This window comes from Ostrea edulis, chromosome 7, assembly GCF_947568905.1.
Source record: "Ostrea edulis chromosome 7, xbOstEdul1.1, whole genome shotgun sequence".
Taxonomy (NCBI): Eukaryota; Metazoa; Mollusca; class Bivalvia; order Ostreida; family Ostreidae; genus Ostrea; species Ostrea edulis.
Genome location: NC_079170.1, coordinates 74,235,712 through 74,252,872, shown reverse-complemented (window position 1 = coordinate 74,252,872; position 17,161 = coordinate 74,235,712). Strand labels below are relative to the sequence as shown.

The window sequence follows — 17,161 nt, the reverse complement described above, 5'->3', positions numbered from 1 at the left end:
GACTGAGTGGTCGGGTGAGGGGTCTTTATATTCAGGTGACTGAGTGGTCGGGTGAGGGGTCTTTATATTCAGGTGACTGAGTGGTCGGGTGAGGGGTCTTTATATTCAGGTGACTGAGTGGTCGGGCTGGAGGGGTCTTTATATTCAGGTGACTGAGTGGTCGGGTGTCATCTTGTGTATCTTACATTTTGCATGTGATTACATGCATTCATATTTTACTTATGTTTTGCAGTCAATGACAAAAGTAAACAGATACTATCATCACACTAAAAATACTATACAGTAAGAACTAATCTTGGAGGCATTGAAACAAAAGAATGAAAAGCTGATATACGATAAGAATGCCATGTGGTCAAGTTTTATTGATACTATGGATGATAGTAGCAGTACCCGATGAATAATTGGTGCCCATGGACTTCGAATAGATATGGATGGTTTCCAAACGCACCATCGTTATTATAGTTTATTTCGTTGCCAAAGTAGACACCAATTTCTATGATGGTCATTCCTTTCACTGTCTGACAATGGGATGCGTGTCTCAACAGAAAAAATGGTTGAGTGGTCGGAAGCTCGATTGGGTTCATCCAATAACCATCATTTCTACAACAATATAGAAATAAAGTTCAAGATAAAACAAACACATATTGTACTGTGCTTACTGTGCATCAGATATCTCATGGATAAGAATTCCTCGCATTTTCACCCGTTACAGACATATTACGCATGTGTAACAGCTGCGTAAGGTTTCTCTGTTATACACTGCTCTGACGTCATTTGATTGTGATGTCCTCAATTTTCTTTGATGTACGTTATGCCGTGAAATAAAATATATATTTTGCATTTTTTCATGAAATTTTAGTTTTAGAATATTTATACCGTGTGACCGTTGGACCGAGTGAAGCATGAAATGTTCAGTGGTATGTCTGAAAGGATAATCATAATTCCGTTTAGTACGATAGGTTATAATTCATTTAAAAATAGTTATATTTTGTTATGAAATCCCCTTTGCGCAGAACGCCCTTTAAAATCTAAATATCTATTGGGGGGACATGAGGATAGCTATAAGATCCGCCTATTTAATTAACGCGGGGAATATATTGCCAAGCGACGTAAAGTGTGCATTGTGATGTCAAATTTAGTATCGGCTTTTCTCTATCTTTCAAATCAAACAATTCTACCAACAATACATCTCGTTTGTTATTTAAAAGACTGTTAACTCTAAACAAAACCACCCAAAAATTTCAAAATGGTAAAAACATAAGCGTAAATATATTGTAATTTTTTATTTAAAGAAACTCATGAACTCGTTCATCTATTTAGTCATATTACTATTTTTATAGACGATTGGCTAAAAACTGCAACAATGATAATTATTTCATTCATTTTTAACAAACTCAGTGGTTGAATTACAATTGCACGACAGTCCTGTATATTTGGCAAAACACGAATAACTGTAGAAGCAACTAATCAACAAAACAAAATGGCGGCGCTCATATTTTCAGTGAACGCATGTAGAGATTATTCCTATTTCTTTGCAGATTTTCACATTTTTCTTCTTTTCCATTACTGCTATCTTTAGAGCCTTGCTTCATGTACGGGCCTCCGAGCTTCGCTCGGTATACTTTCTGGTGAAAAACCTTGGGTTTTTTTCTTCATTTTAAGTGTAGACTATTTACGAGCACGCTCGTAAATGCCTGTCTAATTAGTTATCACATTGAAGTTCAAATGAGGATTTTAATAATTTAAAATTTTCTCAACATTCCTGAACTTATGCACTAAACAGTGGGTGAAATTTGAGAGAAAGAACCCTTCATTATTTACTCATGTGGGATAGAGAAATCTCACCTCTGAAACAGGATTTGCTGTCTGGGACTTGACAAAGCCTCGTCCTTGACTGTGAATCTTGCCCCTCGGTGGAGTTTACTTATTTCACGCTCCTTCTTATGAAGGATTCTATCAATCTCTATCATTGAACATCTGAATGTAGTATCAGATAATGTAAAACTTATACGGTACCAATTTTGATGCACCAGATGTGCATTTCGACAAATAATGTGTCTTCGGTGATGCTCAAGCCGAAATTTTGGAAATTCGAAATTACAAATTACAATAAACTTGTAGGAGCTAAAAGGAAAACTAGAGTGGTTTGTCTGTCCCGCGTGAAAATAATGAGAAATACTGTGCAACATCCTTTTTTTTTCTCAAGGCGTTTTGGGGATATAACGTATAGGATTAAAATGCCATCACCATGAAGAACCAAACCTTGTTGGATTATCATGTCATCTAAGGTTAGGATACCATGTGGGAAAATAGGCTGCAATCCAAACATTTGAAATGTACAGTTTTGAGAAAATGTGGACCAGATGGAAGAATATTTTTGACAGATTTGTTTTTTACTACCTACCTTTCACTATTCTTTCTTCAAGTAACCACAGATTCAATAATTATATTTCAGAATGAATTAATCAGTGTGAGAGGGTGGTTTATGTATGTATGTGATAAATACCCAATATTTTTTTAATGTCATCAACCAGCACCTGTAATTGTTGGGACTTCTTTGCGTGAACTCGTTTTATCCCCCTCCCCATGTTTAGGATTGGGAAATTATAACATCAACCAAATACTATTGATATCAGGACATATCAAAGCAAAACAATATGTTTATACCTCCTAGAAATTTCATTTGGTATATAATTCGTCCTGGGGAGAACATTTACATTTCAGAATCATTTCTTTTACATCTTCCTGCATTAACAGAGCTTAAAAATAATGATTGTACTATACAAAATCCATGTGGTCTCAACTAGTATCAAGTACAGTGCAATACATATACTTCTTACCGATTCCATTATTTTCTTGCACTTGAATTACATATTGGAAATACAGTCATTAGTCAAATGATGAGAGAGAGAGAGAGAGAGAGAGAGAGAGAGAGAGAGAGAGAGAGAGAGAGAGAGAGAGAGAGAGAGATTGACCTGCAGCAAAAGTTAATGTAGGTATCATTGTTATAGTTTCCATCGGGTAAAACTCCTCCGTATCTGTTCATGTTCATGGTGTTTTCGTCATCCCAAAAAACAGCTCCAGTATCAAAACCTGAATTATAGATAAAACCTTGCACATCAGCTTCGTAAAGGCAGAAAATGAAACTTGGATAATTTAACAAAAGATGTGCAACAAATAATGATAAAACGGAATGGAGTGTCATTGAAAAACCAAGCAGTTCTTATTTTACACCATTCATTACCGTCTTCCTTGGAAGACGGTATACAGAGTTGAAGTGTTTCACAGTCTTCGGACTTTGCACTTCCTCTCTTTTTTCATTGGTAGAAAGTGCATGAAGTGAAAATTTTCAATTATTTCATTGGTTGAAATGCTCTTCAAGGCAAGGGAGATAATTTTCTGGTGTTCTAATTTTCGTACGACTTGACAATTTTTCAAGATTTTCAATCTTAAAAAAATCGACAAAACGAACAAAAGAAAAATGCAATTCATGAAATTGACACATTACGTTTTTAAAACCGACTAATACAAAGCATTTCTATGGTTACTTCATTTACAGCAATGTTTTCATTTTTGCATACAAACAGAAAAACTCGCCGTTTTTTGTTTTGATTGCTTGTGTTTTGGGAATTTGTCTATTCGGTAGGGCTAATCCCTACAAAACAGTTTTAATGATACCTTAATTACATAAGAATAAATAAGGTTTGACTTCAAAATGAGGATCACTGTTTTTTTTAAGTATGCAAATGAATAATCTTTTCCATCAAACTCTATGTATTTTATGATATAATTTTTGGCAAAACTATTACAATATTCTCAGGTCTTTATCCTGGTTAATTTCTAAAGCAGTTGTACTGTACAATATGCAAGAATAATTTTTATGCAAATTTGAGCAATTTAAATCTTTTTAGTTTGTTTTGTTTCATAACTTTGTTAAAAAATAAATATTTTGATATATACACTGAAAATCTCAGTTTCATTTGATATAGAGGCTTTAAACAGTGCTAATACAGGGAACAGTGATTTTGATTTCCAATACATATACCCTTCATAAATACAAACTTTTACAATGGGAGTCAGGACACAGGTTTGTAGGCATGATGTCCGTGAGATTATTTATTTTAGCTCAATTCAATAATGAAGACAAGGGACATAATTCAACTTCGGTCTATAGAGTTGCTACTAAAGACGGCAAGCTTTTTTAAAAAGCTTTACTTGTTGACGATTATTTACTTGTTTGGGATTCTGGGTTATATCATATTTATTGAAAACATTTTGATGATTTTTGTAGTCCTATCACAGACGGCGTTCACATGGATAACATTGAAACAACAGTACTACGCCTTTTCCCGATCGAAATCAGTAGCGTGTGTACCCACGCATGGATTCAGTTGCTGTTCTTACACTCCTTAGCATTGACCTAATCAAGGTGTTTAATAACCTTTGAGGGATATTATCCAACACCTGAATAAGGGCCTGTGTGAGCTGAACGACGTTCTATGGGAATTTGACGCGCTTCCTTACCCTCCTGTCCAGTTCGCCACACAAATTCTCAAATGGAGACAAATCTGGACTGTACGGTGGCCAATCAAGAACTGGGAACCAGAAAGTCGCAAAAAAAAACCTATCAACATGGGGCCTTGTGTTGTCCTGCTCCAAGGTAAGGTTATGTTGATGGATAAGGAGAAGGATGTATTGTCTCAAGACCCGATCACGATATGTTACCGCTGTAAGATTTGTATGGAGAACGAAAAGAGGTGTTTTCACGCCATAGATATCCCTGCCCATATCATAGCAAACCCTCCCCCGAATAGGTCGCTTAAGTTACGAAAGGATCAGAATTTCGCTAAAAATGACGTCGATAAACACGTTGACGTCCATCTGACATGTAAAGCTTGAAGCTAGAACATCACACGTCTCCAATGGGTGAAACAAAACCAATTAGTTGCAAATACAAGCAGCCACTGCATTCGACATCGATGTCGCCTCTGCGCAAGTGGCGGACCAACATTAAACTCCTACAACCGATTCCTAGCCGTTCTTGAACACACTGTCCTACCAGGAGCGTCAAAAACTTTGCGCACGGTTTCTGTCGCCGTCTCAGCTCAGTTATGGAGGTGTGAGAGACACATGCCTCTATCTTGACGTCGCGACGTAACGCACGGGCGTTCCCTCCTTGGACGGTCACCCAATCTTCCTGTGGTTCTGAGACGCCCAACTAAATGGAGTATTATTGTCTCATATACACCATATTGGAGGGGTACATTGCGTTGCAAATATCCCTGAATTATCAGAGCAATGGCCTCACTTCAATCGACTTCAATCAATCGCGGCATTTTGCTCCACAATCGCTACAAAAACAAATGTCGTGTAGCTGATGTGTACTGTTCCATTGTTAGATTTCTAATGATTTACCAGCACATGTGGTGTAGGAGTAACAGGATATCTCGAAATGACATAGGAATGAACATGATTACTGATGATTGATGAAACGCCGTCGATATATCTAAATGTCGAGTTGAAGCATGTTAACCTATGTCGACAAAAGTCTCACACATAATGTATCAAATATCCAGATTGCAAAGTAATTTGTTAGCACAAATTCCAGTCGTGAAGCTTCCATCGGAAAGGATTAGTGTTCGCATAGGCTGTGATGTCGTCTTGAAATTATACGTCCCTGGGGTTGTTTCTCTCAATTACGTTTTAAAGTTGTTTGTAAAACAGTAAAATAAACTATGCGACGTCTTTAACATATGTTCTGTAGCTGCCTATTCATCATCCAAGAACAAAGTGGTTATCCCCCAACTTCTCATGGTGGAGCTACAGCTATGGCATATTTGGTAAGATTTATCAAACCTTTGTTCTCGCCCCGTATGTAATCTACTAATTACGTATATTCCACATTAGTCAGACTATACACTATCTAACTAAACATGACGATTGATTCCTTCTATTTATGATCTCTAAACATAGAAAAAGATGCTTATCACTTCCAGTTTCATTAAATGTCAGAAACGCAAAGTTTCTAAATATGTTTCAAATATTTAAACTTCGTTTGCATTGAAGATGTGGAAAAAAAAAACAAATAAAGAAAATGAATATATGAGGAAATAACATCACCTGCAGGACATGAGGGTCCTTGTCTAAAGATGCAATAATCTCCAGCTGGCCAATTGCCCCCTTCGTTAAAGTCATGAGCGTCCTTGGTACAGTAGGAAAATTTCAAATCTCTAGGCTTAGTACCATATATGCCTTAAGGAAAATTAATAATCACGAACTTTATATTCTATCATCATGCACACAGTCACATATCATCTAAAATGTTACCTCCTACATCTTAGTGTAGGTTTGATTCATGATGTATTTTTCATTTGCTGAATCCGTCTGTCTGTCTATCTGTCTGTTTATTTATCTATCTTTGGAAATGTACTATGATATAGAACACTTTTCATGTGACTTTTAAATTGACTCACCGTAGTAGTGATGGGGATTTCTGTTAATATAGTTGGCATTATAATCGTTTTCATTGTCCTGAAATCTCCATCCCTCCAACCACCCCGGGGGACACCCGGTAACTGGTTTTACCAACGTATACGTCCCTTGTGGCCATTTGACTAAACACAGGAAATAGAAGAGAAATTAGAAGCATAGTTATGGTCAGACCAAAAACTTATTAGATAGATATTATAAGTTACATATCACAATCATTTTTTTTTTTTTAAGAACAAAGGGCGTTAATGGCCAAAATTGGCCGCGTTTCAAAAACCGATCATATTTTGCAGGTAGAAAGGTGATAATTTTCTCGTTTCATTCATATATAACATGTACCATTTACTTGTTGTTGATATTGAGAAAATAACGTTACAACATTGCATTGTTAGCTCTGAAGCTATCTTCCGACGGTCGCTTTTTCGGAACGACGTCATCGACCTAAAAGGATTTACAGTCCCCTGATTCTTCTAGAATATTTTTCTAAAAGTTACAATTTTAACTTTTTACATAAAAATACTCAATACATTGAGATCGAAGACTATTGAAAACTGGCATGCTATGGAAAATACATTATTCATTTACATGTAACTTTATCGTGGTCATAGACATTTTGCGGAAGAATCTTGTGTTAATTAGAGTGAGGAAAATAATGCGTGTATTTGTCAAAAATTGTTGAGTAGAACGCAATCATATTTTCGAAGGTGCTGTTCGATGTCCTCTTATTCAAATGAAATATGGAAAATAAAATGGCTCTTGAATTTAATTTTCTTTTTCCTGTTTTTTGGTCATAAATATAAACACTTCGATTAAAACCGTCGATTGAGTCGGATAAAATTACTTGTTATGCCATGTACACCTTACACCAAGGACTATATAACAGGTCTGCTTACATGTGTATGCAATATACATGTTACAGTACATACGAATAAAATATGTCTGCCTGCTGTGAGTATTTACAAAATATATTGAATAAAGTGTGGTAAATGTACATGTACTAAACGATGCAAATTTATGTTGCATGAATGGGATATCATTTTCTTGGGTACAGCAAAACACGTCAAGTAATATGCATGTAACTTCAGATGGTATATTTCATATAGCAAATGTATTTAAAAACCTCACAAAAATGCGTCCGTGTTTATATCTTTACATTCCCCTAAATGGTCAACAAAGAGTAGTTCCAACTCTCTCTCTCTCTCTCTCTCTCTCTCTCTCTCTCTCTCTCTCTCCATATAGTGTTCATCTTTGATAAATGAAAATTACATCAGTCAGTGGGCATGTCATTGTATGCACCGACATTCAGTCCAAATCTAGAACGGACTCTGGGAAGTTGTTTGAGTACATGTATAGACAATGTGGTATATTTAACTGCTTTTCCCAGGCACTTATTTTCATATGCGAATAAGGATATATTGAGTGAAACACACACACACACCCCATATTATTGATAGTAGTATTGAATGAGAAAAAAATAGGCTTAAAATTATGAATTGAACCCATGAAGCGAAGGATAACCCCCACCCCCTCCCCCCCCCCCCCCCCCCCCCCCCCCGAAGATTCAAGAATTCGAAGATCAGGGAGAAAGGTATTTTTCATTTGCTAATTAACTACCAACTTATCCTTTGTCTACCCCCCCCCCCCGATAAATGATGCTACGTGTCTGTTTCCAAGAGACAGTATATGTAACTACAACATACCTTTTTTAAAAATGAATTTAATAAATCTCATGCATGTATTTTCTTTTTCAATGTGCGGGCCAGGCCTATCCAGAACACCTTGACATGAGAGAGAGAGAGAGAGAGAGAGAGAGAGAGAGAGAGAGAGAGAAGGGGGGGGAGTGTCTACATCACCTTACGGTTATACTCCAGTTTTCCTAATCATGGTCAATACTAATATAAACTTTTAGTAACAATCATCAAAACACATATATTATATATCTTATAAGATTAATAAAAGTTGAAGTGTCATTAGACTGGTCAAGTTGTTCCCATAGCAAGGAAATGGTCGACATCACCCCCCCCCCCCCCCCCTCAAAGTGGAGGGGAAACCCCTCCTCGATACTACGGTGTCTGAATATTTATATCTATACATGTATATATACACATGTACATCCTACCCAATTACCTTTGTTATATATGTGTACCTGTAAATGTGCATCTATTACATATTTATATATATATGATCCCGTGGGGATCCGGGTTTGAGTATAGGTCCTCAGTACTCCTTGCTTGTCGTAAGAGGCAACTAAATGGGGCGCTCTTTGGATGAGACCGCAAAAACTGAGGTCCCGTGTCACAGCAGGTGTGGCACGATAAAGATACCTCCCTACTCAATGGCTATAAGCGCCGAGCATAGGCCTAAATTGTGCAGCCCTTCACCGGCAGTGGTTAGGTCTCCATGAGTGAAATATTCTCAAGAGGGGCGTTAAACAATAATCAATCAATCAATCATATGCGATATAGAAAAAAGTCTGCCACAACAATGATCGAAGTTTCGAATCGACCACAGGTTTTCGACGTTTTAAAGAAACTACATCTCGCTGGAAGATATAAATAATGATTTGCTGTTATTTTATTTTTAATTTAAACCGTTTTAAGAACCTTTGGAATCAATATCTATTTACTAATGTAGTAATATTTAATTTCAACATGCATCATATATACATACATGCATGTACGTTAAAATTGATGTAAGAAAATTACTTTAAACATAAAAACTGCACAAACATATCAATATTATTAGCAACAAGTTTTATGCATTATATTTTATATATTTGTATTAAAGATAGTTTAAAATTTAGCGAAAAAGTAACAGACATCCCAACTATCTAGTTCTTGAGATATAACGTATCAGTACCCATTTTTGCCGGGAATGAACGAATTTTGATCCAATTTTTGTAAAAAGAAAATAAATTCGAGTTATTAAAGGTCTATGCGTGTCGTTGATTTTTTTTAATTCAATTTATTCTTAAATAATCTTATTTTGAAAAGACAGGACGTCCAAACATATTCCCGTGACCTTTAAAAACGAAAGTAGAATAATTTCCATTCATCATGCGGTGGATTTTTTATCCGCCTCCGTGACTCGAAAGGCAGACTATTAGGTGCAGATTTTTATGGCAAACTAGGTAAAGCAATAATTGTTTGACTGGACATACATGTATTTATTAAATCGCAAAGTAAGTAAAAGTTTATGAGGTTAAATGATGGAACAGTTTGCTTCAGTTCTATAACATGCAAAATATTGACTCTGCGTAACGAAAACGGCCGATTTCCGCATTCATTCTTTTTAAAATTCATATTGTTTGCAGCCAACAACCGACACCATATTGATAATGAAAGAAGAATATTAATGGATAATTAAACATGCAAAGTATAAATGTGGTTGTTACATACAAAAATATTATTTTTCAGTTATATAACATCCAAAATATTGACTTCGAGTATCGAAAATAGCCGATTTCTGCAATCATTCTTTTTTGAAATTCATATTGTTTGCAGCCAACAACCGACACCATATTGATAATGAAAGAAGAATATCAATGGATAATTAAACATGCAAATATAAATCTGGTTGTTGCATGCAAAAGTTTTTTTGTTTTTTTTTTGTTTTTTGTTGTTGTTTTTTTTCAGTTCTAGAACATGCAAAATATTGACTTTGCGTATCGAAAACAGTCGATTTCGCATTCATTCTTTTTTAATCAACAACCGACACCATATTGATAGTGAAAGAAGAATATTAATGGATAATTAAACATGCAAAATATAAATGTGGTTGTTGCATGCAAAAGTATTTGTTTTTGCTAAAGTTTATTCATAATTTATTTCAAATCAACAGATTCCGCTAAACAGCTCATCTTTAGCGTATATTCATGACGTCATAATAAGATATTACGTCATTTTCATGTGAGAGGGATTAGAAGAACATCCTAGTTGTGTAAATAAAAGTTGAAAAAATGAAAAAAATTTCGGCCGTATATAGCCAATAACGTCCCTTGTCCTTTACAATACAACATTATTTATAGGATTAAACATTCTTTTTGAAGAATTTATCGATGTGTAAACTCCGGACATTTTACTCACAAACTGAATAAAAGTGCGAAGCACTTTTATGTTAAGTTTGTGAGTAAAATGTCCGGAGTTTACACATCGATAAATTCTTCAAAAAGAATGTTTGATTCTTATAATTCCATTTCATTCACTTTATTAACAGTTGCAAAAATTTGAATAGTTCCCCCGCACTATGTTATTCGTTTTCAGGCGTGTATGAATACATCGCATTTTCGGGTTTATTGATGTATAAACTCTTGTTCAGCTTTATTTTTGTCCAATCAAAACAATTGTAATAAATAACATTGGAATTATTAAAATATATGTTAAGAAAAAGCATCTTAATCACTAAAATCATTATCAAAATATAATTAAGATTCTGCTTTGAATAGTACTTGACCATTTCTTTACCGTATTCGGTCAAGATGACCCATAGACATGTAACAATGGACATGTTAACAATAATATTACGACTAAAATAATAAGTTTGTATCTGCCTTGTACTCAATTGAGGTGCAGATATGCCCAGAGTAAGAATGAAAGTTTTGTCATCTGTGTGTACACTTCCAGTTTTGTTCATTCAGAAATGTTTTAGCCCAGTGCGAGAAAGGGGGCGTGCTACATGTGCTTGATTCTAAAACCTTGTCTACTCTTATCTACAGGTACCTAGGCATTGGTCTCAGAGTGACAAATTTTATAATGTAAATGGTGTCATTAAATTCTTCAGAAGTTCAGAACCTACATTGCATACTTTGAGAAAGAGGAGGATTATTTCATACATGTATTGATTTTAGGAGTTATGAAATTAATCAGTGTTGTTATCTTCACCATTCATGTAAAACATGTCAAAGTAATTGTACTTGGAATTTATTTCTTTGATCTCTGCTAAATTAAGATTCATGCCCCTCACCCCTCTGTTGAGGACGTGACTCATTTCGTGAAAATGTTTTATGAATACATTTGGACATCAAACAATGGAATTTGACAAATTTGAAAAAAGGAAAGTATATTCCAGTCTCATAGTGAAGATTTTTGTATTTAGAAGAACAATAAAGATAACTATTATACCGGAAGTAATGATAGTTGTCGGATAATTTTTAAAATGTGGTTTCTTTTTGTGAAATGTACTTCCTACGTCAATGTTTTAGTGTTGTGTTTTTTTCAAAGCAAAAACATTGACATATACATGTAATTCCAATGCGAAGCTGTTACATAGTTGTTCATTAATTCAAAGTGAAATTTAAAAGTTTCTGTGATTAAAATAAGCATCAAAAGTAGAGCTGACAAAGTACCTGTTATCTACAGGGTAGTACATACCTGCTGAGATGGTCGATGCCAGGCAAAGGATGACGACTGCTTTCATAACAGAGAAAGAAGCCATCTTCAAACAAGGGGAGTAATTATGATTTCCAAAATTCTGTAGTCTCATGAAGATGACTAAAAGAATACCGAATTTGCGTCTTATATACTGTTTGTCATATCAACTATTCTTGTACATGAAATGCATATTCATTCCTTCTATTCATACTTGCCATTTCCGATTTTGAAATGCACTACAGAAAATGAGACAAATCTCTTAATCACCACATGCATTCCTTTGTTAAAAGGTTCACCACAATTTACCTATGTCAGGTATTCGCCCCAAAATTAGATTCGTCTTATCAAAATAGAATATTCTGTTTTTTCTTACATCAAAACCGATTGTTCATCCTGATATATATCTGTAGAAGTGATAGATAACACATGTATTTTTATGCAACAATTCATGATGATGGTGTTTACAAATAGCATTTAAGATGTCATATGTCATTTTGTGAATATCCCTATTCTTTAAACAGTGAAATGAGAATTGAAGTGATTAGCAAGCAACGAAGTACTCTAATGATATCCCCGAACACATAATGTCGGGGACATATTGTTTTCCTCCGTTTCTCATAATTCTTATTTTCCTCTTATTAAGGTCTTCCGTTGGGACGTACCTTAGTCTTATTCTTAAGTTCTTTCTCTATTATTTATTTTACAAGTTTTGTCCACACGATTTCTCGGAAATGCGTTGACCGATTTTCGTCAATTTTTCAGGGATGATACAATTAAACTCAAAACGTTTTTTCCGCTTTTGAAAATTCAATTATTACGTAAGATATTGACGTTTTTCTGAAATTTAGGTGGTCAGTTTGTCAAAGAGTGTTCTCGGAAGCTATTCAAAATATCAACTTGAAATTTTCAGCATGAGCTTCTAAAATTGGGAAAATTAGTACATTTTTGTATACATTTTCTTCAATATCGTCTTATCGAAAAATGATTAGAAAAAATATATCCAACAAATGTTACAGATAATGTCAAGACCTATTCGACCATATCAAATTATAGAATTTGTTAAATTCTGTAAAAAGGGACATACACCTGGAAGTAAATGCACGATGAAAACATGTGATAATATAGAGAGAATCAGGCACGTGGCATCGTTCTAAGTGTATGTGGTGACAGCTGGTGAAGAAGCTAATTTCATAATGGACAGACAATTCTTGTCAAGCAAAATAAAAACAAATCTAAAATTCTAAACCCTAAACCATGTCAAAGACAGGGGTAAGCGAATTGATTATATTGCTCAATTGATAAATTAAACTTTACATTCCCACTACATATCACTACTGCTTTGTAAAGAGGGGGGCAACTAGTTTTTGTATGATGGGACAGATAACAAACAGTGGTCGATCCTATAAATCCTATAAACATATTTATTTCTTATGTATATGTTCATTTTTCAGCCAATTATATTTTTCGTAAAGCATTGTAAAGATTAACGATAAGAATTAATGACAAGTCAACAAGCAGTTACAGTTAACTAACCTTCGTGCAACAGGACCTGTTGTTGATTTCATATCCCTATCTTAATTGTTTTTCCTGTTTGGTCAGTAAAGAGCATTTTGATCATTTCTGTCAATGCGTATATCGTTTTTCATGTTACAGTCCTTACAACCAATCATTCACCTACATCAATTCTTGTTTTGTTTTTCTTCAACATCGTAGAAAGTATTTTTTCAAATCATTCAATCATGTGTGCACAAACCATAGTATTCGGTTTCAAACATAACGAACTTAACACGTATTCCTCATTTCTATCAATCAAACATTCAAAATGAAAAAAAAAACTTTCTTTTACTATATAATGATGTAAAACCATCATCATTTCTCTGCAATACAAACAATACGGTCTTCCACAGAGCTCCCGTGGTTCATTTTTTAAAAATCAAAAAGATTTCATTTGATAACATATCATTAACATGTACATAATCAATGTAACAATCGATTGTAGCATTTGGCATCAGGGATTGACTGATCCCCGAAACATTGCCTGATCATGCATCCATGGAATCGGTTTAATATCACCTTGTTTGTATGTGCACTATGTCTTATTGGAAGGGAGATGAAAAACGACATTCAGTACGCTAAACGGATGGCAAACGCTTTGATTGATGTCTCTGTAGAAACCAGCTTCATTGACTGCACCGAGGAATGTCTCAGACGAAGGCGGTGTCTTTCGGTGAACTACTGGAGAAGTATTTTACTATGTGAAATGAACAGCGAAAACACGACTTCCAAGGCAGTCACCAGTGATTCCCGGACGGTTTTTACCAATATCGCTCCATGGGAGAAGGTAAATAGAATGTATTTTCGCATCCAAGATCATCATTCCAGAACAATTTGATTGATAAGATAACTTCCATAATATCAAAGTGTAATTCCTTGTAATTATTTGCTTGCATGTAAGTTTTAAAAAATGTTTAATAAATGCATACGTTATATATGTCTTATGAACGTCGATCTCGATCATTATTTGCGATAGCCTCATGTTATTTTTGATACAATGAATAAATAAGAAAATAACATTGCCAATTTTTTTTTCAAACATAAGCTAGCTACTTATCTATAAAGCCAAAATACAAACATGGAAGAGAGTCAACAGGCAATCCTGGCCTTTGTAGTTGTATACCTGAGTGTACAATCTACTTTTGTCTTTAAATCGGAAATGAAACAACTGTGTGTTACATTCAAAACTGAATGTGTTGATTGTGCAAAAAAAGTATTTCAGGATTATTACAGTGATTGAATCGAGTTTTTTGGACGTATGTGCGTGTGTCAATCGCATAGCTTTATTTTTCATTTTGTCTAGAGAAATAGAGATGCCTGCTCCAGTCATCAGTGTCCCATAAATATGATGTGTACACCAGAGCCTTTTCATAGGCATAGGTGTGACCTGGCAGGTAAGGAAAATGACGAAATTTCAATGTTAAAATTATTTTTATGTGCTCCCATCATATTTATAAACATACATCTATTCGCATCCTCAACTATTCGGGACCTCCGGAAGCATCCCTTTCGCTCGAAACTCGATTCCGATTGTCTTTGAAAATGTTTTTATTTATTCATCGGTTTCATAATTGTAATGAAGTATAAAAAACTAAATTCTTTACATTCTAATTACACAACATACTTCATGAAATTGAACTTTGACACAAACACAATCACAAGTGCCCACGTTTACTTCCAGTGAGGCAAATAATGATTTCATTGTCGTAATTCATGTTTTATAATGACGTGTCCATTTTTCTCCATAATGCGATACTGAAGTGAAAAAGTGAAGATAACAAACAGTGAACGATCTCATAACTCCTATGAGGAATACAATATCAAGAAGGACATACCACAGTCGGGATCAGGTGCTTAGAAGGAAAGGCGAAGATAACGAGCAGTAATCGATCTCATAACTCCTTTAAGCAATACAAAATAGAGTGGGCCAAACACGGACCCCTGGATATACCAGAGGTGGGATCATGTGTAAGCATCCCCATAGACCGGGCACACATACCGTGAGTCCTATGTCTTGATAAGGAAACGGAGTGATTGGTAGCTAAAAGCAGTATATAAAGAATGGCCTAACACAATTGGTATTAAACACGTCAAGCAGCATTTGACCCAATGACAGGTTGTGTTGTCAAACTATTGATATAACGACCACATGATTTGTAGAATGCTGACTTTAAATGAGAGTGTTGAAACTACTGTAACATCAACTTGTTTGTCAGCAGCCTCAATTTGAACATTTATCATATGAATCTGAAATACGAGAAAACCCTACATGTTGCCATACGAAAAAGTGAAGATAATGAACGTTGTTAATGAATACCATAAAGACATTTCTTTACTATAGGATTAAACATTCTTTTTGAAATCTTTTCGATGTGAAAACTCCAGACATTTTACTCACAAACTGAATAAAAGTGCCAAGCAATTTTATGTTAAGTTTGTGAGTAAAATGGCCGGAGTTTACACATCGATAAATTCTTCAAAAAGAATGTTTGATTCTTATAATTCCAATACATCCACTTCATTAACAATTGCAAAAATTTGAATAGTTTCCCCGCACTATGTTATTTGTTTTCAGGCGTGTATGACTACATCGCGTTTCCGGATTTATTGATGTATAAACTTTTGTTCAGCTTTATTTTTGTCCAATCAAAACACTTGTAATAAATAACATTGGAATTATAAAATTATGAACAGGGCAAACACAGATTCCCGCACACACCAGAGGTGGGATCAGTTGCCAAGGAGAAGTAAATATCCCCTTTTCAATAGACTAACCCGCCGTCGGTCCTATATTTTGATCACCTTAATCCGTAGTATCTCATAATCAAAATCAGAATTTCAGGAACGCTTTAACAATTGGTATGTAACACGTCGGTCAACCAAATATCAGGCTGTAATTCAGTTATATCATTCATATACCAAATGTAGATTCTAAAAATTTCAAAAATCATTTACTAAATTTGAAATCACAAATGGTTTCCCAAACCAACAGCATAAAACGCACGACTTTAACAACGTGAAACACTCTGTTGCATAGGAGAAGTACAAGTTCTCTGAAGTTGATATCAAAACGATGATAGAGTTTCTCATTGACAATGTGTACGTAGTCTTCTGTCATCAGGTCTTCCAACAGTCTGTTGGAATTGCCATGGGCATGAATTGTGATCTATCATTATGTGACCTTTTTGTTTTTGTATTCTTATGAGGCAGATTTATTCACAAACTTCTATACGAGAATGAAACATGTTTTACCTTACTGTGACCTTCTATTCGACATATAGATAATGTAAATATCTCGACGACGGTTTATTAATACTTATATCGATTCGATATATCTTAATGAGCGCAAAATAAAACACCGCAGAGTCGTTCATGTCTGCTTCTTATTTGGGTATTTTCTTGAGCATAGGTGTCAGTGGTAAACTAGTAACGCAACTTTATGACAAACGGGATGACCTCAGCTTCTCCATCGTCAACTTCTCATATTCTCATATCAACTTCACCTTTCAAGTTATCTGATACGCAAGAGTGTGTTCTGTGTATGATAAATTACTAACAAATAACTTGATGTTACGGGGTTTTCAACAGTCTTGTTTAAAGCCAGCATCTTGCAAATTTCATCGTCGTTATAATAATCAATTTGCAAATTAAAGATACATGTTTCACCGGGTCGAATGCTGTCTGACGTGTTCCATATCAATTGTTGGGCTGTTCTTTGCTTCTTAATTTTGACGACATATTACTACGTT

At 34.9% G+C, this 17,161-nt stretch overlaps 1 protein-coding gene across 1 annotated transcript; it reads right to left on the bottom strand.

The window, feature by feature from the left end:
• Positions 1-331: 331 nt before the first annotated feature.
• On the bottom strand, positions 332-12,147 carry LOC125653630 (uncharacterized). Its single transcript, XM_048883202.2, has 6 exons — positions 12,070-12,147; positions 11,859-11,978; positions 6,474-6,614; positions 6,121-6,252; positions 2,976-3,093; positions 332-600 (listed from the first exon to the last, which is right to left on the bottom strand). The coding sequence occupies exons 1-6, from the start codon at positions 12,074-12,076 to the stop codon at positions 369-371; spliced, it is 750 nt and encodes a 249-aa protein (XP_048739159.2). The 5' UTR covers positions 12,077-12,147; the 3' UTR covers positions 332-368.
• Positions 12,148-17,161: the final 5,014 nt, after the last annotated feature.

Coding starts and splice junctions, on each gene's coding strand:
- LOC125653630 (XM_048883202.2), bottom strand. Junction 6,615..11,858: donor GGCATCGACCATCTCAGCAG/GTATGTACTACC, acceptor TCCTGTGTTTAG/TCAAATGGCCACAAGGGACG. Junction 6,253..6,473: donor AAATCCCCATCACTACTACG/GTGAGTCAATTT, acceptor ATTTTCCTTAAG/GCATATATGGTACTAAGCCT.